This window comes from Petromyzon marinus, chromosome 9 (assembly GCF_048934315.1).
Source record: "Petromyzon marinus isolate PM22_M1 ecotype Great Lakes invasive population chromosome 9, UKy_Petmar_22M1.pri1.0, whole genome shotgun sequence".
NCBI classification, from domain to species: Eukaryota; Metazoa; Chordata; class Hyperoartia; order Petromyzontiformes; family Petromyzontidae; genus Petromyzon; species Petromyzon marinus.
This window is the reverse complement of record NC_133675.1, coordinates 6,486,881-6,510,404: the sequence shown is the minus strand read 5'-3', so window position 1 is coordinate 6,510,404 and position 23,524 is coordinate 6,486,881. Positions and strand designations below refer to the sequence as shown.

The window sequence follows — 23,524 nt, the reverse complement described above, 5'->3', positions numbered from 1 at the left end:
GCAACCATCTCTCTCCGATTCCCAGCAAGATGGCTATAAATATGCTTGTAATGAAATCTCTTCAACCACTCTTAAATTAATCGGAATACAGTTTGATGAGCTCTAGCTCGTGTTATCATGTATGTTGGATGCACATGTGCAAGCCCACTCCTACGTGCATGTAGCGTTGTTTTGAATGTTTTAAAAAAGGCTATTAGCTGTGATGTTTCTACGGATATTTAGTTTTGTAAAACCAAATATTTGGTGTACACAGGATTTGCAGTCTTTGATGTTTTTTTTTGCCCCACTTCCTCATGCTAAGTAATTGTGGAAGGTTGTTGCCCAGCTGCATGACTTATTTGCCTTTCGAAGTTTACCTGCAGGTGCCTTCATTTATTAACGTCAAGTCAAAGGGATTTCCTGCTCCAATGAGCGTTGAAGCAAGTACTCATCTGCTGTTTACAGCATTTAATCCATTGGTTTAAGTTCTGCATTCTTACGACAGAGTGAGTCTATCCTTAGGACAATTGTCAATCACTTGCCCACAGAGCTTGTGCTCATCTTATCAACACCAAAAGAATGGTGGATTGAATCGAGCACCAAATGTCATATTTACTAGCGACCTCCCGATTGTGAACTGCACGCTCTACCGCTGTGCCTTCCAGTCAGACATCACGTTCTACAAATATATTTCCATAAATTCTAGCCATTAATCCAATGCTGGATGAAGGGCCTCTCCCACATGATATTGGCAGTGCCAGATTAAGCTAGTGTGGGGCCTGTAGCATATGTTATAAAGGGGCCCTAAATAATAATAAAAAAACAAGTAAATATTAAAACACAAATTTTTAAATCTTGACTTAAAGCTTTCGTGACTATCTTCGTGACTTTACCGAAAGACCCAAAGAATACAAATTTTTTACTTGCGTAGTAAAGTAATTGTATTTTTTCATTTGCTATACAGCCAGATAATACGACAAATCGCTAACCTTAAACATACAGTTGTTCATAAAAGTTGAAGGCACTATAGTACTATAGTAATAGAGCAAGTGCAGAATCAGTGAACTGGAATTTATAGCTTGAAAGCTTTTAGCGCGGGGCCCTTGAAAGTGCGAGACCCCCATCTCCCCCGCTGAAGGGGAGATGGGGGGGGGCAGGTCTAGGTTTTGATATTATTTGTCCATGGTGTTAGCCGTGGCTGGAAATGGAGCTCTGGTTCCTCTGCGATTAACAGTCACAGCGTGCTAACCAGCTTGTTATGTAGGCAGTGCTCATGCCCCGTTTGCAGCCCCGGATCCAGTGGTGAAAATGTCCACATTTCACATAACAGGAGTGAGTCTCTCCATTGGAACAACCACTGTTGGCTTCTCGACAAAACACGGTACTCACTTTATTGACCCCGGAGGGATAATGGGCTGAGTCAATTCCCCCCCAAACAGGATTTGAACTCCCAAACATTCCTCTTGTGAGCCGCTCACTCGACCACTGAGCCACCTGGTCGGTAATTTATTAAAAGTTATTACATTACTATATTAGAAACTTCTGCCATTTCCCAAGCAATTACTTCATACCTGCATGTCTTTTTAATTGCAAAAGTTTAGCACCAGTGTAATGTGAAACAGAACAAATGATTCCAGGTGCAAAAGCCATTACCGTGCACTGTTGGCTCCGTCCGGTGCAAAATGAGTTCAACAAACATACGTGACCGTGTTTTTTGCGGTGCTCTTTGCAAAGACTACTGCTACTTGAAAGGACAATTGTTAAATGCGTATTGTGTGGCTGTGAGACACAGTATCTCCTCTTGCTGCAGATAATGTTTAACAACGTGGTACAGGTTGCAATGTCAAGACAATGGCATATCACCACTGTAGATTTAATCGCACAGAACTTAAAGGTTAAAGGAACAAACAAACAACAAACATGTTTTTCTGAAATCAATAGATGTTTTAGGGGGCTCCCTTCTCAGTCTGGGGGTGGAGTGAAATGTACATGTTTAATTCGCACCATACGTAGCCAACCGTGTTTATCGGAGGTGCAGTGGTATGTGCACTGCGCCACAAACCATGCTACCTTAGTTCGATTCCCAGCCGTGGTTAATGTCAGTGGTGAGACGATATTTAAACTGGCCCTGCCTGCCTCCCCCCACGATTGATGCTGCGTGGGGAGGCATTCATTCAGCAGTGGGTTGTTTGAGGGCTGTTCTCAACTATTTTCAATGTGATCCATGAAATTGGGGAAACAGATTAATTATTTGCCGATGCTGCATTGTCAATGGCGCATGAGCACGAATAATAAAAAGAACTCGACACATTCGTCAATAACACTGCCTTGAAAGGACAAGTGTATTATTATAGGTGACTTTTCAGGTAATGGCCGCTGTCGCTGCTGCTGCCACCGCTGCCGCTGATGGAGAAGGGCCATTTAAACCTTATGGCAGTACCCCAGGGATACCATAGTACCCCGGCTCTCGCATAATGTCCGTGATGCAGTCATTTTTAGTCTGTTGATGGTCGGCGATGCGGCAATCGACTCATCTCGACGAGCTGTACACTACGATGCACCACCACTTTGGTGCGTGCGAGCGTTCAGGGTTTCAGCGCAATCGTCCTCGCTGTGTTTCGACATCGCGGAGTGTGGCACTGATTTCGGGTTGATTGGTACCCCAGTCGCGGAGTTGAGTAACACCCCTGGAAAAAAATAGTGTCCCAGAAATAAAATATTTAATAGCCTCGGCCATTTTGTATTATTTGGTACCCTGGGGTACCGCCTAAGGATCACTTGCCGAAACGTCACCTGCTACATGTTTTTCCTTTCATGGCAGTGTTATTGATGAATGTGAGTGTTTTCGTGAAATTGTTGACTTGTCAGCCAGCTGACGTAACAATGTGAATTTAAGCACGGTGCATGCTGGGAGTCGAATGCTGGAAGCCCTAGTGCTATTTTTATCGCATTTTCTGAACACAGGCCCAAAATGCCAAGTGACCATCAACAAACAGAGGAGGACTATTGAGGATGTAATAGATACAACTCAATATGTTCTTTGATTTGAGCCATGTTATAAGTCCTTGGGAAAATATCCCATGGGAGCGAACGCCAAAATTTAGCAGCGCGAGCAAGAAAAAATAAAAAGCATAAAGAGAAGTGGTCTGACCTGCGGTGTGGTGTTGGAACATGGTAAGAATCGGACGAAACAGTTGGCCTGTTGGACAGAGTCGTCCAAGTGGGTGGAGGAATCGATGATCATGTGAGTAAAGTTAGATATATGTTGCGATCTTCTTACAAGCTCAACATTTTTTCCAGGAAGCGTGGGCACCCTGGAGGGACGAATGTAACCTTGCCACGCACCGACATTTGGTGGATGCTTGGACTATTGCACCGAGAGATATTTCACCAAACCTCATGATGTGCCGTTGCTGTATTAAAATAGAATTTTATGAGCTGTGAAGTGTTGTGAAAATGAACCCCGGTTATAAAAATGCCCTCCCAGTGTTTCTACCCACAGCTCTGGTTAACATTATAGAGCAAGACTACTATAGTATGCTTTCTTCGGCCATGTGAAGCTGAATGGACTTATGAAAAAGTCATGTTTTCAGCAATATTCAGACAGCACATGCGATGGACACAACAGGAGCTCCAAGCTTTAATATCACTGTGGCATTGTTGCAATGCAACGTGATTGCATTTATCTCATGCGTGAGTTGCTTTTGAATATTTGTTTGATATTTAAAATTTAAACAATATATTTTGGGGCAAATTTGTATGACCTGAAAGTAAAATATAATGGAACAAAAAAATGTTCACGTAATTACGAACTTTAAATGTATACTTCAAATTACTTTTCTTCCAGAGGACGTTCAGTGACGAACATTGTAATATTTGCGGTTATTATCACACCCCATTAGTATTTCATCTTTTTTTCCCGCCAGTGCGTATCAAAAGCGATCTGCTTTTGTGTGCTTGGCAAGGCACTGCAGAATTCACCTGGGGCTGGGTGGCCCCCACAGTGCGCCTCTTCCATTTACTTTATCCCAGGGTCGATGATTTTTTGGAAAATGACTGTTGGTCTTCTTGTTGACCTTGAATTCAAGCTACAAATCTCCGGCTCGCTTTTTGTGTAAGGCCAGGCATGACATAGTAAAGTGTTTGCACTCCATAAAGAGTAAAAACACAGCACTATTGGCCCAGCGATTCCACTGAGAGACCAGCAAGTGCAGGACGGTCGTGGTGTAGGTATAGTTTGTCCTCTTATTTATAGGCTTCGCGTGAACACGCTCTGATGCAATATGAAGAACCGACACGCTTGTTCAATTTACATCGATGTTGAGCATTTACTGACGGCTATGTTGACTAAAACTGCCCTCGGAGTTTGCAGGTGTAAAGTTCATAGCTGTACAATAACGATAATGGTTTAAGACCTAGATGGTGGCAAGCACAAAGGAGAAAAGTAAGATTATGACCCGGTGAGTGTAGGATTACTGCGCAGCGTTTCTTAGTTGTGATGTACAGCTCTCCCGTGTGTTTTCTTGTTATGCTGTACGTTGTTCAGCAGTATGTCCGATGTTTCGCTTCATGTTGCAGCGGGTCAGAAACATTGGACATCATGCAAAAACAATGCGAGGCGCCACCCGAAATGATCTTTGCTAAACGTAATCGTAGCCTTTGTAAAATGGACAGTGTGGCTGTTAGAATTATTGCATTGTTAATACTAACACACTGCAGCAGAAGGGCAAATCCTTTACGGCTGTACTGCGGTGTCCTCGAGTTTCAGAGGCTTTTTGTCCCTTCTCTTCACTCCCTCTCCTCCGCTCGCACCTCTCCTTTCCCTCCTGCGCTGCGTGTGTGTGAATGTACGCCGTGTGGTACGCGCGCACGTGCGTTTTTTTTTCTTTCCCCGTGGGCCCCACGTGTGTGCGCGTGCGTGTGCCTGTACAGCGCGCGCGTGCGAGCTCGCGCACGCCTTCCCAGCCGCCCGCGGACTCGGGCCGCGGCGTGCCCTGCTGTCTCCAAACTGGTGACACATTTCTGTGGGGCGCCCAGTCCAGTCTAACCCGCTGCTAAGGCTTCTGGGCACCTGCCCTGCACTGTAAGTGTCTGCTGCACGTTGGTTGTGGGCTGCAGTAAATTTAATAAACAGAGTTAGCTGCTCCATTAATTCCAATCTTTCTGCTCCTCGGCCATGCCAGAAAATGACATGCAAATGGATTCGCTTTGTTTTTTGTTTTCAAGCTGGTTTTGTTACCGCTTGCATTCGCCACTCTTCCCATTTCAGATGAACAGTGTTTTCTTTTGCTTTGCATGGGGCTGTGCTTTGTGAATGGATACATTTTTTTTTAAAGGCCGATCATTCGTAATTGTAGCTCGGAAGGTTTTGTAAATGTATTCGACATTTGTTTTTGTTTGACGCTTCTTGCATGCATATGCCTGAATGTGAGTATGCAACTACTGGCTCTTAAGTAGTTGCACGTCAATGTTACAAATGCGCGTTTGCATACAAAACAACATGCATGCAACTTATTGTGTTTTTTAACATGGGAATATTCTTTTGAATACTATTTATAGCATGAATGTCTGCACACCACTAATGTTTTGTTGTACAAATGCTATTAAGTGTGCAGCATATGCAATATGTGGTTTAATTTCGCCGCTATCCTTAGTGCACCATGAAAATGTGGCCTAGATGTTTCTTGTTCCTGGATATAAGTAATGGATCAATGATAATAATGTGGTCTCTTTACAATACTCCAATAGCACAGATTTTTCTACATTTGGTGCCATATATTTAAGCAATATTTCTGATGAAAATGTATGGCAGATGACATTCGGCATTATATTTACAGTAGCCAATTGGTTCCATCATCCACCATAATCTATCCACTGTTGGATGAAGCCCTCCCCTTAACCGTCCTCATGGTCCTACAAAGAAACAATGCATCCCCTTCCTGCACGAGCTGATCTCCCCACTCCATCTCTTGGGTGTGTTCTTTCCATTGGCTGACATTCCATTATAGGTCTTTTCCATTGGCCATCGTTCCGCACACTTAACAGTCAAAATAATGTCTCAATTATGTTTGTTCCCTGATGCATGTTTAATTCCCAGCATGTATCTCTCCATGCTTATTTGCACGCTTGTTTGCTTTTGTTGCATGCTGTTTGTCAATCTCCATGTTTTTTCACTGATATGTCATGGCCTGTTATATGCACTGATTGAAAACTTTATTTTTCAGGCACATTTATTACACTAATGTATTTCTATGAAATATGTTTGAATGTTGTTTTTCATTAAGAATTTCAGTTTTCTAAAAGCACTCAATCCTGCTTTAATTCTTCATTTTGATCTCTATCCTCCGCCAATAGTTCACCCACGTTACACATTCAGTTGTTTTATCTCTCGAAAATGAAATGATTTTGCTCAGCAAACTTGTTGCATATTTTGATTTAAAGCTTTCGTGACTGCAGGGATTCATATTCTTGGTTCTTTCGGTAAAGTCACGTAGAAGGGAAACAATATTTTTTATTATTTTATTGTTGCATATTGTTTCTCGTATTTCTTTTGTGCCAAAAATTACACCCTTTGTAACATCGCACTAGATTGGCCGACAAGATGTTCGTTATAATAACCAATTGAAACGAACTACAATTAATTATTGAAGAACTAAATTGTTTAATGTTATGCGAGTACAAATGATGAATTAGTTTAAGTGCTCCCAGTTCTAGGTACCATTTAGAACTATTAGCCTTTTTTTACAAAGGATGAAATGAGGACACTTACAACTAATAAACAAAATGTACAGTTATACAAACAACAACGGAAACATTGCAATGTCTGTAATTCCTCTTGCGTACTGCATGTTGTCCAAACTATCAAGGTATTAAAATTGGTTGAAGCGAAAAATATAGCAACACGTTTTCACGTGAAACTTAGAAAATGTCAAATCTGAAAATTCGTACGAATATAATAAATTAATTAGTTGGTTGCTATTACGTTTTACATTTCTGTAACTTGCCAACGGGACTGTATAGATGAGCAACAGTTACAGATCAGTGTTAAATATGAGGCTTTTGGGATATGAACTGGCAGATGCTCTCAGTGCTGCTGTGGGTGCACTGTGTGTTTATGTGGCTATGGGGGTGGTTACAAGACCCATGTGCACATGTGGGTATGTAAAGAGCAGAAGTAATTATGCATAATTCATATGTTATCCTGTATAAATAGGCCATGTTAAAGCTTTGTGTGAAGTAATGCTTTTTTTTACAATTTAATTGTGTATATTTTTTAAAATATATAGTTATTTTCAAAGTCAAAGTGGTTTCCTGCTCTCTTCAAAATTGGGCAGTATTAATTTCCTATTTGCTCTGAGCCGGTGGTTGAAATTCCACATTCCTTTCGATGGTGGGGTCGAGTCAATCCTGAGGACAACCACAATTGACATCTACACAAAGTGACGTGCTCACTTTATTGATGCTGGAGAGAGAGGTTAAAATAATCTCCACCTCGGGTTTTGAACCAAGTAAATTTCCGATTGCGAGCTGCACACATTGTAACCATTACACCACCGGCCAGCTAATGTTCCTTAAGCTTTCAAAATAATTATTTTATGATGAGGAATAGAGAATAACAATTCCTGAAAAATATCGAGTCATTAATTATCTTATTTTAAAAAGGTATTGTACAACCTGAAATAAAAAATATATAGTTTACAATTCCCCAAACAAGAATGACCAAATTTGGGTGGTGGTGCAATGGTAATTTAACTGCACTACAAACCCAGAGTTCGATTTCTGGCCATGCCTAACTTAATTGACAAGTGATATTTTTACTGCTCCTGTCCCCCACTCCCTTGACCGACACACTAACCAGAATGGTGAGGTATGGTCAAACAACCCCACTGACTGACACGACATATGGCCTTTATTCAGCATCTATATTCGCCGAGATCAGAAATTATTAAACATCAGAACATCAGAAAGGTTACTAATGAGAGGAGGCCATTCGGTAGATCCCACTCATTCGGGCAGGACAATTATCCTCTGTGGTCTAACAGTATGGGACGATGATTTATATGGATAATCCCAATTAATGTATGCAAATAAATTTTCAGAGCTTTCAAATTTCGAGAAACGATGCCAGCATAGAAATGACTTACTGTTGCAAAAGATGTCACCTGATCTTTAACGTCCACTGAAGCAAATTGTGAACATTTCGTTTTAGGGTTGACATGCACAGTATTCATCAGGGTCCGGCTGGATTCAAACCGTGAACCGATGCAAAAGTGGTCAATGCGCTACAGCTAGGCCATGTCGCCAGCCCATTCGCATTATCACGAAGTAAAATTGTATATTTTGGTAAGAAATTTGGAAATATCTATGGTACATGTCTTCAGTAGCACTGGGAAAGCTTTAATCATTTGCAGCAATGACGTAAGCATACAAACATGAACTTTAAAACACGTGGGCTTACACTGGCTGTGGAATGTTTCTACCCATTTGACGCGCATGTTATTTTGTCAAGATGGTTTATGTGTAAAAGATTCCACATTGTTAAAATGTAAACACAAACCATTATCAGTTAATCCTTTGATCTGTGTTAAGTGAGCAATGGTTAGCACACTGCACTTGCAATCTAGATACATGGGTTCGATCCCCCAGAACAGTGCTGCAAGTTATTTTTTTAATCTCCCCACTCCTGTCTACTCAGAAGTGTAAATGGGTACACCACAGTTAATCCACCGGCAGCCCTCGTGTGGTGGAGTTATGTATCGGTACTCCTACCTCTCCCAGGATGTCTGGCGAGTGTGAGAACAAAAGTAGTGCCAAGATACCCCTCTAGTGCTCCAGTCTAGTCGGGGGTACCTTCTGCCAGAAGTGGCGTGAGTAAGAAATCACAGGGCTGCGCTTTTACGCTTTTTACTTTTTTAATTATTTTTATTTTTTATTTAAAGCTTTCGTGACTGCAGGGATTCATATTTTTGGTTCTTTCGGTAAAGTCACGTAGAAGGGAAACAATAAAATAATGAAAATATAAAACAATAAAATTCTCACGACATTTCGACTGCAACACAAGCAATCATCATCAGGTGTGAAAACCACACCTGATGATGGTTTTCACACCTGATGATGATTGCTTGTGTTGCAGTCGAAACGTCGTGAGAATTTTATTGTTTTACATTTTTATTATTTTATTGTTTCCCTTCTACGTGACTTTACCGAAAGAACCAAGAATATATAGTTATTTTTCAAGAATAACATTTAAACGCATTAGCGGCAAACAATCTGTACACATTAGATACTAAACCTCAATCAACAGGTCACCTTCATACCATCTGTTTTTGTATTTTTAATGTGCTTAAACTTTTTTAGATTAGAAAACCAATATACCTAACCTAATTTAATGCAATAACAAAATCCTTCAAACAACATAATAAATGTTTTGTCCGCTATTATAGGTCTCGAGTAGCAAAAAAATAGTACCTAATACTTTGCATGTGTTTCAGCACAATTGCAAATAGATTTTCCGTCTTAAATATCACGTAGCTAATGACCGCTGTACAATCAATACAAGGCATCTTTCAAAGCCAAACATTGACTTTTCCTCTTCTTGATTTCCTCGTGGGAATGTCCGCCGCTACTAATTAATTCGAGCGTCGTGCCGCATTGGAAGTCTCCAAAGCCCTCCAGATTGGCGAGGACTTTGGTTGCAGCCCCTCATAAAGTAGACTTGCAGCAGCGTTGGCTGCCATCCCTCGTCTCGCACTCATTAGTCAAGCCATAGTAGAAGTCGCGCCAAACACTTTGCCAAAAACACGGCCGCTGGCAACCGTATCTTATGTTTTTGAGTAACTGTTTTAAGGCAATAAACAAGTAATGATAAGTAATCATCGTACGTGCACGTGTACCTATAGAGAAGGCCTATTATATTACTATACATCTTGTTGATGTTATTTTTTTTTACGTGTATATGAATATGGTATTGTTTTTTTTGTGGCAGTCAGAGGTCCTTATGGTGAGCTTTGGCTTGCAGATCGCACTATGCGTGGTTAATATCAAGTGATTGGTTAACGGGTATTCATCCTTAGCCTGCGCCGTAGTTAAATGTCGCGCACAGTTTGAAATTCCATATACAGGACTTCACGTGTCACGTTCATTCTATCCGGCCAGGTGGCTCAGCAATAGAGCTCGCAGCTCACAATGAGAAGGTTGCGAGTTCGAATCCTGATTGGGAGGGGGGGTAAGGTTGACTCAGCCCATCATCCCTCTGGGGGTCGATAATAAGAGTACTGCTTTTGTGGGAAAGTCAACAGTGGTTGTCCTATGTATAGACTCCTCCACCATAGGAATGTGGAATTTCCATCACTGTCTTGGGGCTGTAAACGAGAGATTAACACTGCCTCAATATTCACTTGAGCAAGAAACTACTCTGACATTATTTTATTGTCACATGTATCGGTAAGATAACCAGACAATTGTTGCACTTGTTAGTTTAGAATTTTTACTAAGGTGGTAACCGCAGGTTACATTTTTGTATGGAATATTTTCCTGGACTCTCTCTCCCAGGTAGCTCTGCCTGAAACCAAGCTCTGGTGGTAACTTAATTGGGGAGCTATCTCTTGTTTTCAGTTGGTTCTTGCAAAAGATCATGTGAGTGTTAGCACCTCGGTGGATGGCAGGTTAGTGGCCATGACCACTCTTTACATTATATACAGTATTTGGGAGTGGGAAGTATTGTGTTCACTTCTGTGTGTATGTGTTCACTTCTGTGTGTATGTGTTCACTGTTGTTTAACTTCTGTGGCACAGCATTACAAGGGCCATCACACAAACTCCAGGCATCCTCACAGCGGCTTTTGGCTAACTATCGAACAAAGACGGTTACTGCATGGCGCGCTTTCAGATGCGCTTCTCCAGCCATCTGGAATGCTCTTCCTTTTAATCTGGATTGAAAACGAATTTCTTTAGAACTGATTTTTGTGTTTAGTTTGTCCTTCCCTGCACCTCTGCTTAGCACGGTTGGCTGTGTACGGTGCGATAACTTGGTTTAATGCCACCTTGGATTTAAGTATTGGCCCTCATTTTTAAACAGTTTGAAGCAGTTTTATTCTCAAATTAAATACTTAGTTTGTCAAATTATTAATGTTTACCAATTGAAAGTTACCATGAACATTGAATTATAGAAGCAAATGCAAAGGAAACTGCTGAAATGTATTACCAAGGCCTCATTTTAAAGAAGAGTTGGATGGATGCAAGCTAATCGAATTCATAGCTTTTTTAGGGTTGACTAAATAACAATGGCATGTTAAAACACCAGTACAGTAGCATACAAAATTATAGCGAAAACACCATGAGAATAAGGTTTTATCATGCATGGTGAGGATACCATTTTATTCATTTTACATGAGACGAACTGTATAGCACACACAATATCGGGTGAGGAAAGTGGGTGTTATCCAATAAACAGTAGGCTAGATTACTGGCAAGCCAAGATCTATCAGTGGCATCTCTTATATACTAGAAGCATCGACCTTTTAATGTGATTTTACAAAAATCAAATTGATTTAGGATAAGTCCTTAAAAATATGGGCTTGGTATTGCTTTCATCTGCACATTATGGAGGGATTTGATTGGGATTTATGACATTTGGAGACAGAGTGGCTGAAATGCTGTAGTAGAGCAGCATTCTGTGGAGTGTTTTTCCATTTTTATTTTGAGATGGAGCCATTTATGAGACACTGGAATAAATCCTGCACCTGTCTTGAATTTTTTTTAAGGGTAAATAAATCGCTTTTTTTTCTTTGTATTTTTGTCTTCATATCAGGTCTAATCCTTTGCGTCAGTTGTCCATGTGTAGGCAAAAAAGTATCGACAAAACCAAAGGAATTCAAACGTTTGTACTAAATAGCAGTGGGCAGCTAGGCAGCAGGCCAATGTGGGACACATGAGCTGCCAGTGCATATCTCTATCAGATGACTGCCAGAATGATGGCTTCAGTATTCTAGACGTTTCTTCCTTTTGCTCGGCCACCGCCGCAGCGTGCTCCTGCTCAGCTTGGACAGTGGCTCACTCGAGCCAATCTCGTACGGGTATTCATGCAGTAAAAAAAAAAAATATAAGAAACTTCCATTAATGCCTACGGGGTGAGCATGCCCACTTGGCATGAAATGACGCATCAAGTCACCGACTGAAAAGTGTTCTCATGATTCATGATACACTGCCAAACTGTGGACCATAGAGCTGACCCACTGTATTCTGCGCTCCTTCAATGGACGAATAGGAAAATTACAAGAACTATACCTCCTGAAGCCACCTCCTGAAGCCATCTCGTGGCTAGCAGACCTCGACATTGGCATTTTGGTTCCTTAACATATTGCCACAATCGAAGGTAGAATAGAATGATACACTCTGCATCAAATAGTGTGAGAAAAATCGATTATTTACAATGCATGACAATTCTGTGCGTATTATAAGATGTTTGGTTTAATGCAAATGAATGAATAATACTTGATTAGAGTAGTGACTCTGGATCGTGACAATTATTCAAATCGCGTTGAGATGGCACAATGCCAATTCCCTACCACCGTGCCATGTAAAAGGAAAAAGTGCAGCCCTGCGATCACTTTTTCGCACCAGGAAGGGCCACTTGAGGGCATCTCTAAAGGATATTATGGTCGACTCGTCCACGCTGGACAGACATCTTAGAAGAAATGCGAGTGCCCACACTTTACCTCAACACAGGCGACCTGCCGATTGACTCACTGTAGTGTATACATTTACACTTACGGGTGGAAGAGAGGTGGGTGGCGGGGGGGATTTAAGAAACTTGACCGTTTATTGCAACGACCAAAAACGAACCTGTGACCTCCACATTTCAAGTCCATTGTGCTATGCAATACACCATGGCAGCATCTCTCGGTGCATTGTGTTGCATGAAACCTTATAATTAGTTTTTTTTCTTTCCCTCTATTATTGCACGTGTGTTCCCAATTTAAAAAAAAAAATAACTGCTGCATTGTCAACGTTTGGGTCAAATGGGAAAATTAAAGGCAGAGAATGAAAGGGATTTAATTAAAAATGTAATGCCACTTCTTTTTAGTTGTACTTTTATCTTTTTTATGTCCACGACTAATCACTGCTGCCCACGTGGATGTCACTGGCTGTGAAGTGAATTGATGTGGGAGAGCCTTTAATTTGAGATTAAGCAGGATTACATGAATAAGCTGTCGACTCGTAACAGAAGCACCAATTGAATCTAAATAGAAATCTTTCGGCTGTTTGTGCTTAGTGAGGCTGATCGAACGTGTTCCAGTGACATCTGCTGTTATGAGAACGGTGGTTGAGCCCACCTTACCATTTCCCAATGCGTATATTACCTCCTATGAAATATCGGATCCGAAAAAGTGGACTGTGATTTAAGTAAATCTATGGAACAATTGAGGTTCATTACGAATTGTGAACTCGTGTTCATGGTACAAAAATCATTGAGAGATCCACGCTTGGGAATTACACTGAGTGAATAGAAGAGATCACTTGGATTTGACAAAAATATTCAACTTGGAAACATCTTATACTGGTAGGAACCTCCTGGTTACACCACCAGCCCACAGGGGATTATTGTGTCCGTCCGTCGTGCATCCAAAAATGGGAGGGGTGGGCTGGATGGAGAGGGGAGGGTGGGGAGGGGAGGGTGGGGAGGGAGGGGCTGGGAGGGTGGGGAGGGGCTGGGTGGGGAGGGAGGGGCTGGGAGGGTGGGGAGGGGCTGGGTGGGGAGGGTGGGGCTGGGTGGGGGGTGGGAGGGGTGGGGCTGGGTGGGGAGGGGCTGGTCACCCCGTGGTGCCCTTACAAAACTCAACGTTTAACCTACTCACGCCGGCTTGTGCCCGCCCTCACAGTCGGGCATATTTGCGGAATACACCACGTGGTGCCGCCATTGACCCTGGCCATTGACCGAGCAACCCAACGTTCCTACCAGCTCCCTCCGCAGGAATGTGTTTGGCCATCAAGAATAGTAAATGGGCTTGGGCAGGACATGTGACTAAAGGGAAGATGACCGGTGGTCGAGATTGATGACAAAGTGGCAGCCAAAGGAGAGACAACACTTGAGAGGACGTCCTCCTCAGAGATTGAGTTGAAGCGAGATGGCTTGGAACGGTAGTTGTTAGAATCGTTTCTGTTTGCATTAAATTAAGGCGGGCTGGGGGGCAGTTGCTGGTTTTGCCACACACATTGAAATGTCTGGAAGTACACATCACGGCTTTGCCCTTTTTAACTGAGAAAGGAAGGTAGTCTTCCATGGTGTAATGGTCAGCACACTGGACTGCTCCCGGTGCAGCAGTGGAAACAATGGTGCAAGTTTATTATATTTTTTTCCCACGGCCTCTGTCCACCCAGCAGTATGAATGTGTGCGCAGCAGTCGTTCGGCAGGTCATGTGAGGTGGGATAAAGTGTAGGTTCGCCCACCTCTTCAAAGAGCTGCACCAAATAACCTGCATAGCTCTTTCTCGTGAAGGCCGCTCCCTCCTCCAGCAGTGATGTGAGCAAGAAAGCAATTGCAGTGCTCACCTTTATCTTTCAACTGAGAAACGAGGGAAAATATACAACGCAGTGACTTGCGCCTCTGCGGTTTCGTACGTTCGTGTCTAGCAATTGGTGCATTCATGATCACCGTTCCATTGGAAACAATTCCCGGATTTTTCGCTTTCGAAATGGTAATCGATTTTCGAAAACGGTTACCGGTTTGACGGTCATCGTTTAGCAATTCTCGTTGTTAATTAGTAGGATCATGAAACTGCAAAATATTGGGTCCACCTCCCGCCTCCTTCACCCCCCCCCCCACCACCACCAACAGTAAAATGAAGTATAGTCAAAGAACGCCCATGACCTGACATGGCATGAGTAGGCCTTACTCCAGCAGTGAATTGGCAAGGGGCTTTAAATAATGTTATTGTTATCATCATTATAACCTACTCGAGGCTTTCCTTGAATGAGTTATGAGAGCCGACATGTATTGCCCATTCAGGTACAGGGGCTATAATTTGGTTTCCAACTGCTTTTAGATTACATTGCGATGTGTTTTTTTTTACACACTGTGACTGAAAAGGCCTCTGGGAAACATGCTCCATAGAGAATTGAGTGCATATACAAGCTCAGTGCCATTTTGCGAATCACAGGCTTGTCATTGCGTCTTGTTACGATCCCTTGGTGCGAGATTCAAACCGTGAGCATTTTTTTTTTTAGAACCCAACAACAATAACGGTAGATTGTGGTGTGTCTCGGGGCCACTGCTCTGGAATAATGAACTGCTCTGTGGGGCTGAGCGCTGGGGATGATGCGAGTGGCTGCAGCAGGCATTGGAATGCTCTCTGGCGAAGGGGGCATACTGCGCGCACTTACCTACAGCACGATTCCTTGTAAACTGTGGCAAAGATTTTCGAGAAACATTTATACCAAAAGCCATTAGGCCTCCTTTACAAACGGAATCATTTATTGTTTTAAGATTATTGTCGATTTAATGGTGGGTTTGAGGGTAAATATTTTAAAGAATCTGATCAGAACAAATAATTAACCCCCACCCCCCCCCCCCCGTATAATGGCATAAGTTAATTAATTAATCCGTAAAGGCGGAGAAAATATGATTGAGTCATTGTTGTCATTGGGTTAATGGGACCCGTTGCTATTTGTGTGCGAACATTTATTTTATTGTATGTATGTATATATTGGACCTGTTTTTTTGATGGCTACTGTCATTCCATAGATGGCTTTAACTAAATATTCCCATTGCTCCATTGCGGGTCAATGAAGTCTGTGGGCAGCAGAAAAGTGGTATGTATGGTGGCTGCACCAGTGGCTCGGGGTTGTAGCTCGGTTTCCACTTTCATTAGCGCGGCGCGCGTCCTTACAGAGCATACAAGCTGCTTGCCGGTTTTATAATTAGCACGTCTAATTATGCGTGTTGAGAAGCGTTGTAGTGGGCGTCTGCGTAAGTAATTTAAGGAGACATTACCGCAAGAAATCGAGGTCCTTGCCGAAATGTGACGCAAATCGCCCGAGTGCTATATCTGTCGCCGAACAGATTTTTTTTTCGCACGGTAGTAATTTGTACATATCTCATTATTATGAACCATGCCTCAATTACGGTGAATTAGTGGTGAATGGCGCGACGCTGATTTGGCGTGATAATATATAGGTAAGATGTGAGCGTAGACTTAATAATTGTGGTTTTAATGCACAATTGGGATTCATCTAATTTGAGCACCATATAAACAGCATTGTGTTGACCTTGTAGTTACGGTGATATAAACAGCAGGGCGGTGTAACGCCGCTGTCAGTGAGGTATACAGTGTAAATCAAGATATGCTACTCGTTAAATTGTGACGTGAGTCCAGCAGAAGGCATGATATGTGGCCGCGTGCAGCAGGGAAATGTCTTCAGGAATGGCTTGTTTGTGCTTACACGGATAATTATTTACGAACGTAAATACTAAATGAGACTGCTTTTATTGCACGATTATGATACAGGGAGTGGAGACGTTTTGGTAAAATTACCATGAGCCCTGGTGAACCCTCGCGGCAGAAATGACTCGCTACCCACCCCCCCTCCGAGGGAATTCAATAAATTGTCTCAATGTTGCGGTTAAATGTAGCGCCTCTAGTGGCTGCAGGCGTGACACAAACCGGTTCATAAAGCTCAAAGATGTCATCATGGCTTAAGCCATTGATGCTACCACCACACGTTGCCAACGGCGTTTGCCCTCTGCCAGATCCCGCAGCTGTTGCCCAGTAGACACGTAACCTCCACGATCGGCCTCGAGCAGTAAACCACCATCTGCTCTTGAATCGTCCTGCTCAGTTGCCGGACTCGTGGTGACAGTGGATGAAAAGATATTGATTATTGCACACACAACTCTATGTGTATCATGAGCTTCAGAGTTGATCTTCATCGATGTATGGTTCTACACATCATACGCACCAGTCTTTCTCGACTTCAGCACTTGTGGCCAAATCCAGTGTGCCGGTTTGCGATAGTCACAAATATCACTGAGTGGCAGAGCAAGATTATACACATATTATTGTCTATTCATATGCAAATTAAGCAATTGCACACTGAATGCACCTGATGGTTGGTAATCACGGAAAACTGTACCATGGAGAATTGTGAGGACTGGAGTTCAGAAACGCCTGCAAGTATCTATCTCCACTATCTCCAGATGTAAAAATCGTGGTTTTCCCATAACAGATTGTATAGCCTTGTTTCAATTTAAATTCATATTTACCTTAGATTCACATTTCGTGTGGCATTAGTTGGACAGTTTCAAATTTAATTTTCAGAGATACATATCAGACACTTTAATGATGTGGATGATCGTTAGTATAATCACAGTGGCCCTTTACTTCGGTAAAGTATGTCCAGAAATTTGGAATGTAAATCAGATATAAATAATTTGTCCACCTTTCTTGGTGAGGGAGAACATTTTCTAAATACCATGGTGTTGGACATATTCGGACAAAACAACATTTTCATCCATGCTGGGGTGGTGTATGTGCATTCATTTTCCTTAGTGGTTCAAGTCATTTACTTATTTCATAAATCAGATATTTTATTAATCTATAGGTAATTATCTTCCAAATGACACACAATTGAGGTGGAGTGGTGGTGCAGTAGTTGGCACACTGCACCACGAACCTGGTTATGAAAGTTAACTTTTTGGCCATATAATTATCAGTGGCAAATGACATCTAACTTGGTTGGCACCGCCCTTGACAAAGACAAGCACAGTGAAGTTTGGTTTAAAAAAAAAAACAGTGACCGACAGAGCAATGGCGAGGCCTTTAATTAGAGAGACAGAAAGCTGACGTTGATGATTATGGTATTAGTTTGACTTGAGGTCGAAATGTTAAGGTTTGCCTAGCTTGTGGAACTGCTGACTTTACTCCTGGCTGCATGTGAAGTCCTTAATAGAGGAGAGAGACAGTGGGGTTCTGTCTGTATTTTGGGTACGGCGCTCTCAATGTTTGCCCGTTGGTTCTGGAAACTTGGCAAGCACAGAAAATAACTCCCCCCCCCCTCTCCCCAGGTTTATTTCTCTGCGTACATTTCATTCGAGTCGGGGATAGTTTTTTTTAATCCAAGAGGACGATGACCATCGCAGAGATGGAGCGATGAGAACAGTTCCATGTGTAGGAGTGAGATGGATGATAGCAGCACTGGACCGTGAGCAATGGTGACAGAGTGGGTAGGCCTTCATCCAGGAGTGGATAGACAAAAGTTAATAATGACCTGATAGAGTGTGCATATATATAATAATCCGTTGATTTAATGTAGGCTGTTACTTTTTTATCGTTTCTATGAGCTCCTCTTTGAACCCCATGAACTTAATCTCGGCACATTGATCCAGTCGATTTGGAACCGTCTTGCTAACACATGCTTTCATGTTGGATTCTTAGGATTGCATCTTGAACTCGGGCGACCTAATCAATTCAAGAGACAGACCTTGAGGTATTTGTGTTTGAGTTTATACTGTTTTTGAAAAGGGTTAATTATTTCTAGATTTGACGCTTTCGTGACTGCAAGGATTCATACTCTTTGTTTTTTTCGGTAAAGTCACGTAGGTAAAAAAAAATGAAAACAACTAAATTAAATCACGACGTTCCCGAGGCAGTAAGCTTCACCTGATGAAGGAAGCTTGTGCTGCCTCCGAAACGTCGTGATTTAATTCAGTTGTTTTCATTTTTTTACACCTACGTGACTTTTACCGGGTTCATTATTGTTGTAAAATTACATCGTAGCATGACATGCCTTAGGATGTCCTCGTTGATATATGATACCATAATACATTAGTCACTAATAGAATAACGACTCTTACAGCAGCCAACTTTTTTTACTGCAGCATTGGAAGCTACAGTTTACAACTACGACACAACACCGCTAGCCGTAATGTCGCCTGCTGGAGTCACAATTTGTGCTACTGTAATGTTGGTAACTACTATTAATTGATAACAAAAAAAAAACTACTTTTTACTTAGGTACATTGGAATACAATTTTTAGTTATCAAGTTCAGTTTTCCAATAGAACTCCACCTTGCTCTTGTCTGCCTCGTTAATGCATTGTTTTGATCTCGGTCCACCTTTATTAACTGCCATAGTCATGCATACCCTAGTGGTGTTCAGTTGTGTCCATCCAACAAATATTTCCAGTCGTTTAGCAAAATTGTGCATGCGTTTTGTTTTGTTCACATTTATCCGGAGTCCAACTTTGCAGCCTTATTTATTAAGTTATTTGAACAATATGCATTTGGGCAATCTCAGTAGCTGTTACATTTTTGTATATAAACCTTTTCCGACATCCCATCTTACCCGTGCGATTGGCTCGCCTCAGAATAATGCTTCTTGCTATGTATCACAAATTATGGACATTGACAAAGAAAATTGGGAAAAAAAGCTGCATACTTAGAATTACTCTGAGAGACAGATAGGAAGACCAAATTATGGACATTGACAAAGAAAATTGGGAAAAAAAGCTGCATACTTAGAATTACGCTGAGAGACAGATAGGAAGACCATGGAATCATCTCATATACAGGAGCTGCATGGATCATTGCATGACAATGACGAAGGTAGACCTTCATCCAGCAGTGAAAAGATCATGCCCATGATGATGATGATAATCTTAAGGCGTTGCAATTTGAAATTCTCATCATGCAGAGTAGGAAAGTTGGAGATAATTTAGCAAGCCCTGTCAATGCCAAGCCTTTAGGGTTTGAAGCGTGTGTAATATGAATGTGTTTTTACATTTATCTAAAATTTCAAATTGAAATGAAATTTGTAAGATGTAATTAAACTTTAGTCCTTAGGGTTGTGAATTTAAAATATTATACATACGAAAAATCGAAAAGGTTACTTTTTAAAGGTTATTTTAAATAATAGGCGCCTGTTTCAATGCAACCAGGTCTTGGCCATGGTTAATTTGTGCATTTGATGTGCCTAAGGCTCTGTGTCATAATAATGTACAGTAGAACATATGCTTGTATCTTTTTCGAACTTAATATGTCAAATACCAGTGTCCAGAAATTATGTTTATAATAGCTAATGTACAATAATTAGGTGAGGTGTTGGGCCAGCAGTGAGCACGCTACACCGTGAACCCAGCAACCAGAGTTCGATTTCCAACCTTGGCTAACATCCTTTCCCACACTTCACAAACTTACACTAATTGATGTGGTGAAGTGCGGTTAAAAACACATGAACGACATGGCGTGGGTGGCCTTCATCCATTAGTGGCTTAAGAATGGCTGGAAATGATATATTTGTCATGTACATTTGCACCAGAGCATCATATTAGCAATATTAGATTGTTTTAAAAATGCATTATTATAGTCGTATAATGCTCCCATAGTTCTGTAGCACATACTGTTGAGAAATAATTCGATCTCAGAATTTGACATTAATTCCTGATGAAGACAATCAGATAGGCAGACGTGTGAATGCCTGTCATTTTCTGTTAAAGTATGCACTCATTCATGGCAAATCATCGGCCATTGTCTTTCTATTACGAGGCATCCCTACACCGTCACCATCTCTCTCTCGGTGTTGCGATCCCACAATCCATCTTGCTACTGCGCATGAGTTGATCTCATCGCTCAATCTCGTCCGTAGTGGTCATCCTTTTTGGGCATGTTCCCCTCCTTTGCTTGAAATTCTTTCACCTTTTACATCCATTGGCCATCATCCCTTCTAGCAATATGCCTGCGTATGTTGTCCAACGCAAGTGTCCCTCCTTTATCTCTGTGTACGTGTTGTTCCAAGCATGCATCTCTCCATGCTTTTTCGAGTAGAATGGACATCAGTTTGTTTGCAGTACGCAATGCACCTCAATTTTAGGCACACTATTTTAAAGCTAACGTGAAAAGATTTGGTTCGATTTCTCAAGATGTTTTTTTTTTCTTTCCAAGTTGGCTTTAGGATTTCAAGGTATGTTGTTCCCACCCCCCAAAGTGGCTTTTTTCATAAAATCTTTACGGCTGTGGGTATCCTTCCTTTTAAGGATAGAGCACTTTATATGCAGGAGGCTAGAAGAGACATCCGAAGAGCTGTTATGGGTACGTGACTACCTTGACATTTAAAAGGTTAGTGGGTTTCATTGCTTATTTTTTTGTAGATCTATTCAGAGCCAGAGTCTTATTAAGTCATGTAAATGCTGCCAAATGTAATTAAAATTAGGCATGTTTAACACTACTAAAATAAATAAAAAATAGATCTTCTGGATTGTCTTTTTCGAAGAAATGTCTCAATTTATATAGAACACTGCATACATGTATACTGTATTATCTGTATTAGAAGACACTTTCCCCCTCTGTGTTTTAAAACAAACTATCAGGGGTGTATCTTTTGTGTGTGACAAGATTTTGTATAACTTTAATGACACCGGGCACAAGTTTGGGATGCATTTTACTTTCCAGAGTGTGTTATAATCCAGAGAATACTGTATATATATTTAATTATATGACGGGAAGTAAAAGGCCCGACCCTAACATACACAGGACTGCAGTGTGTTAACTGGACATAGGGGTAGTTCTTAGACAATAATGACGCATTTCTCATTAGTGGTGCATGGCCATGTAAAGCACATAGCTTACCATTAATCCTGTCTATAAATGAATGCGTCAGTACCAATGTATGCATATTTGTCCCGTTTATATGTGAAAACATGTTCTTTATCAACGTCTTCACGCAAATGCTAACCATTCCATGGGGGAAACATTGCCTTGTCCCGGTATAAACCTTGTGGTCTCATTTTCTTGGGGCAGATTCCAGTTTTTACTTAGTCTTGAACATTTTGCCCAACGTTTAATAACTGCACTGTACACATTTCGTGTGTTGAGCAAATGACACCTTGTATTCTGTAAGCTATACGCAAAATTTGATAGTAGCAAGGAGCCTGCAGCAATCCTGTGTACGGTACTTGAATGGATAGTCCGAGACGTTACATAAAGTTTGCCCGGATTCTGACATCAACCAATGTCCACTTGCTCAATACAAGTTGCTGTTTGCCCTGGGCACCGTTAAACTGAATGATTGATGGGAACATTCACGCAATTGTGTTAGGGGAGCAATGAAATGTGTTTTAAATTTGGTAATAAACACATCTACGTTACCGTGACAAACATTGCAGTTACCGGGGCCAGGAAGCAAACTTTGAACACGTCCTACGAAGCTGTTCCAAAAATGAAAATTTTAGGAATTATGGTCGCACACTGTACCTGTGCGTCTATTTCTGTCTGTGCAATAAGCAGGCAGTTAAAAATGTCAGAGTAGGGTTTACACATCCATTATATTTACAGCTGCTCTAAGGGAACCGCAATAAGCGGGTGTCAAATTTATGTTTATACACCACAGTGCACTGTTGACAGTAACATCCAAAAAATCAATCTATTTTAAAGTCCCGGTTGTAGGTTCAAATAAGGTTGTTGTTTTTCTCATTGTTCAAGCAAGGGTGAGGTTTAGTCTCGACAACCGAAATGTATCTTCGTTATTTTTTAAACCTGTTAGTCGTTGGGAGAACGACGTAATGAAGACACGTGTCCTTCTCGTGTCAGTTTTATAGGCGTTTACTTTCGAAAAACATTCCAAACAGCACTTAATGTGAGTCCAAAAAAAGCCACGATTTAGTTAAGGTGGAGGCTAGTGTTTACGTAGAGCTGGGGGTTTATTGGCTTTGTAAACTGTAAAAGTTTTGACGGGAATTTTTTTTTCCTAAAAACCGGTCAACTTCCTGCGGTTGTCAGGAATACTATGACCTGCTTGCAATGGCATAATAACAAACCATAATTACCATGGACAATGAGAAAATGAAACCCGAGCTTAATGGGCTACTTCCACCAGTGAATAACCGTATAAACGTAGGCTGCAAATCGAAGAATTTATACCCTTTAGGAAATACTGTACTTGAAGTACCTAAATATTCTTGCAGTGTGAGCAATACATACAGTGAGGGAAAGAAAGTAGTTGATCCCCTGCTGATTTTGTACGTTTGCCCACTGACAGAGAAATGATCAGTCTATAATTTTAATGGTAGGTTTATTTGAACAGTGAGAGACAAAATAACAACAACAAAAATCCAGAAAAACGCATGTCAAAAATGTTATAAATTGATTTGCATTTTAATGAGGGAAATAAGTATTTGACCCCCTCTCAATCAGAAATATTTCTGGCTCCCAGGTGTCTTTTATACAGGTAGCGAGCTGAGATTAGGAGCACACTCTTAAAGGGAGTGCTCCTAATCTCAGCTTGTTATCTGTATAAAAGACACCTGTCCACAGAAGCAATCAATCAATCAGATTCCAAACTCTCCACCATGGCCAAGACCAAAGAGCTCTCCAAGGATGTCAGGGACAAGATTGTAGACCTACACAAGGCTGCAATGGGCTACAAGACCACAAAAGAACTGTCAATCTCCCTCGGCCTGGGGCTCCATGCAAGATCTCACCTCGTGGAGTTGCAATTATCATGAGAACGGTGAGGAATCAGCCCAGAACTACACGGGAAGATCTTGTCAATGATC

The 23,524-nt window shown here is 41.5% G+C and overlaps 1 protein-coding gene across 8 annotated transcripts in view; it reads left to right on the top strand.

Moving 5' to 3' along the window:
* The window catches only part of HTR4 (5-hydroxytryptamine receptor 4), a 109,557-nt gene that overhangs the window by 79,804 nt on the left and 6,229 nt on the right, over positions 1–23,524 (top strand). For 6 of the 8 annotated variants that reach the window (XM_076065846.1, XM_076065844.1, XM_076065845.1 and 3 more), the window contains one exon: positions 4,912–5,062. The exons of 1 other annotated variant lie outside the window; for it this stretch is intronic. In XM_076065846.1, coding sequence (XP_075921961.1) covers positions 4,912–5,026 — 115 coding nt within the window. In that variant the 3' untranslated portion in view covers positions 5,027–5,062. Of the gene's footprint in view, positions 1–4,911; positions 5,063–18,410; positions 18,463–23,524 lie in introns of all 8 variants that reach the window. One more of the 8 variants, XM_032950740.2, reaches the window with a different exon arrangement.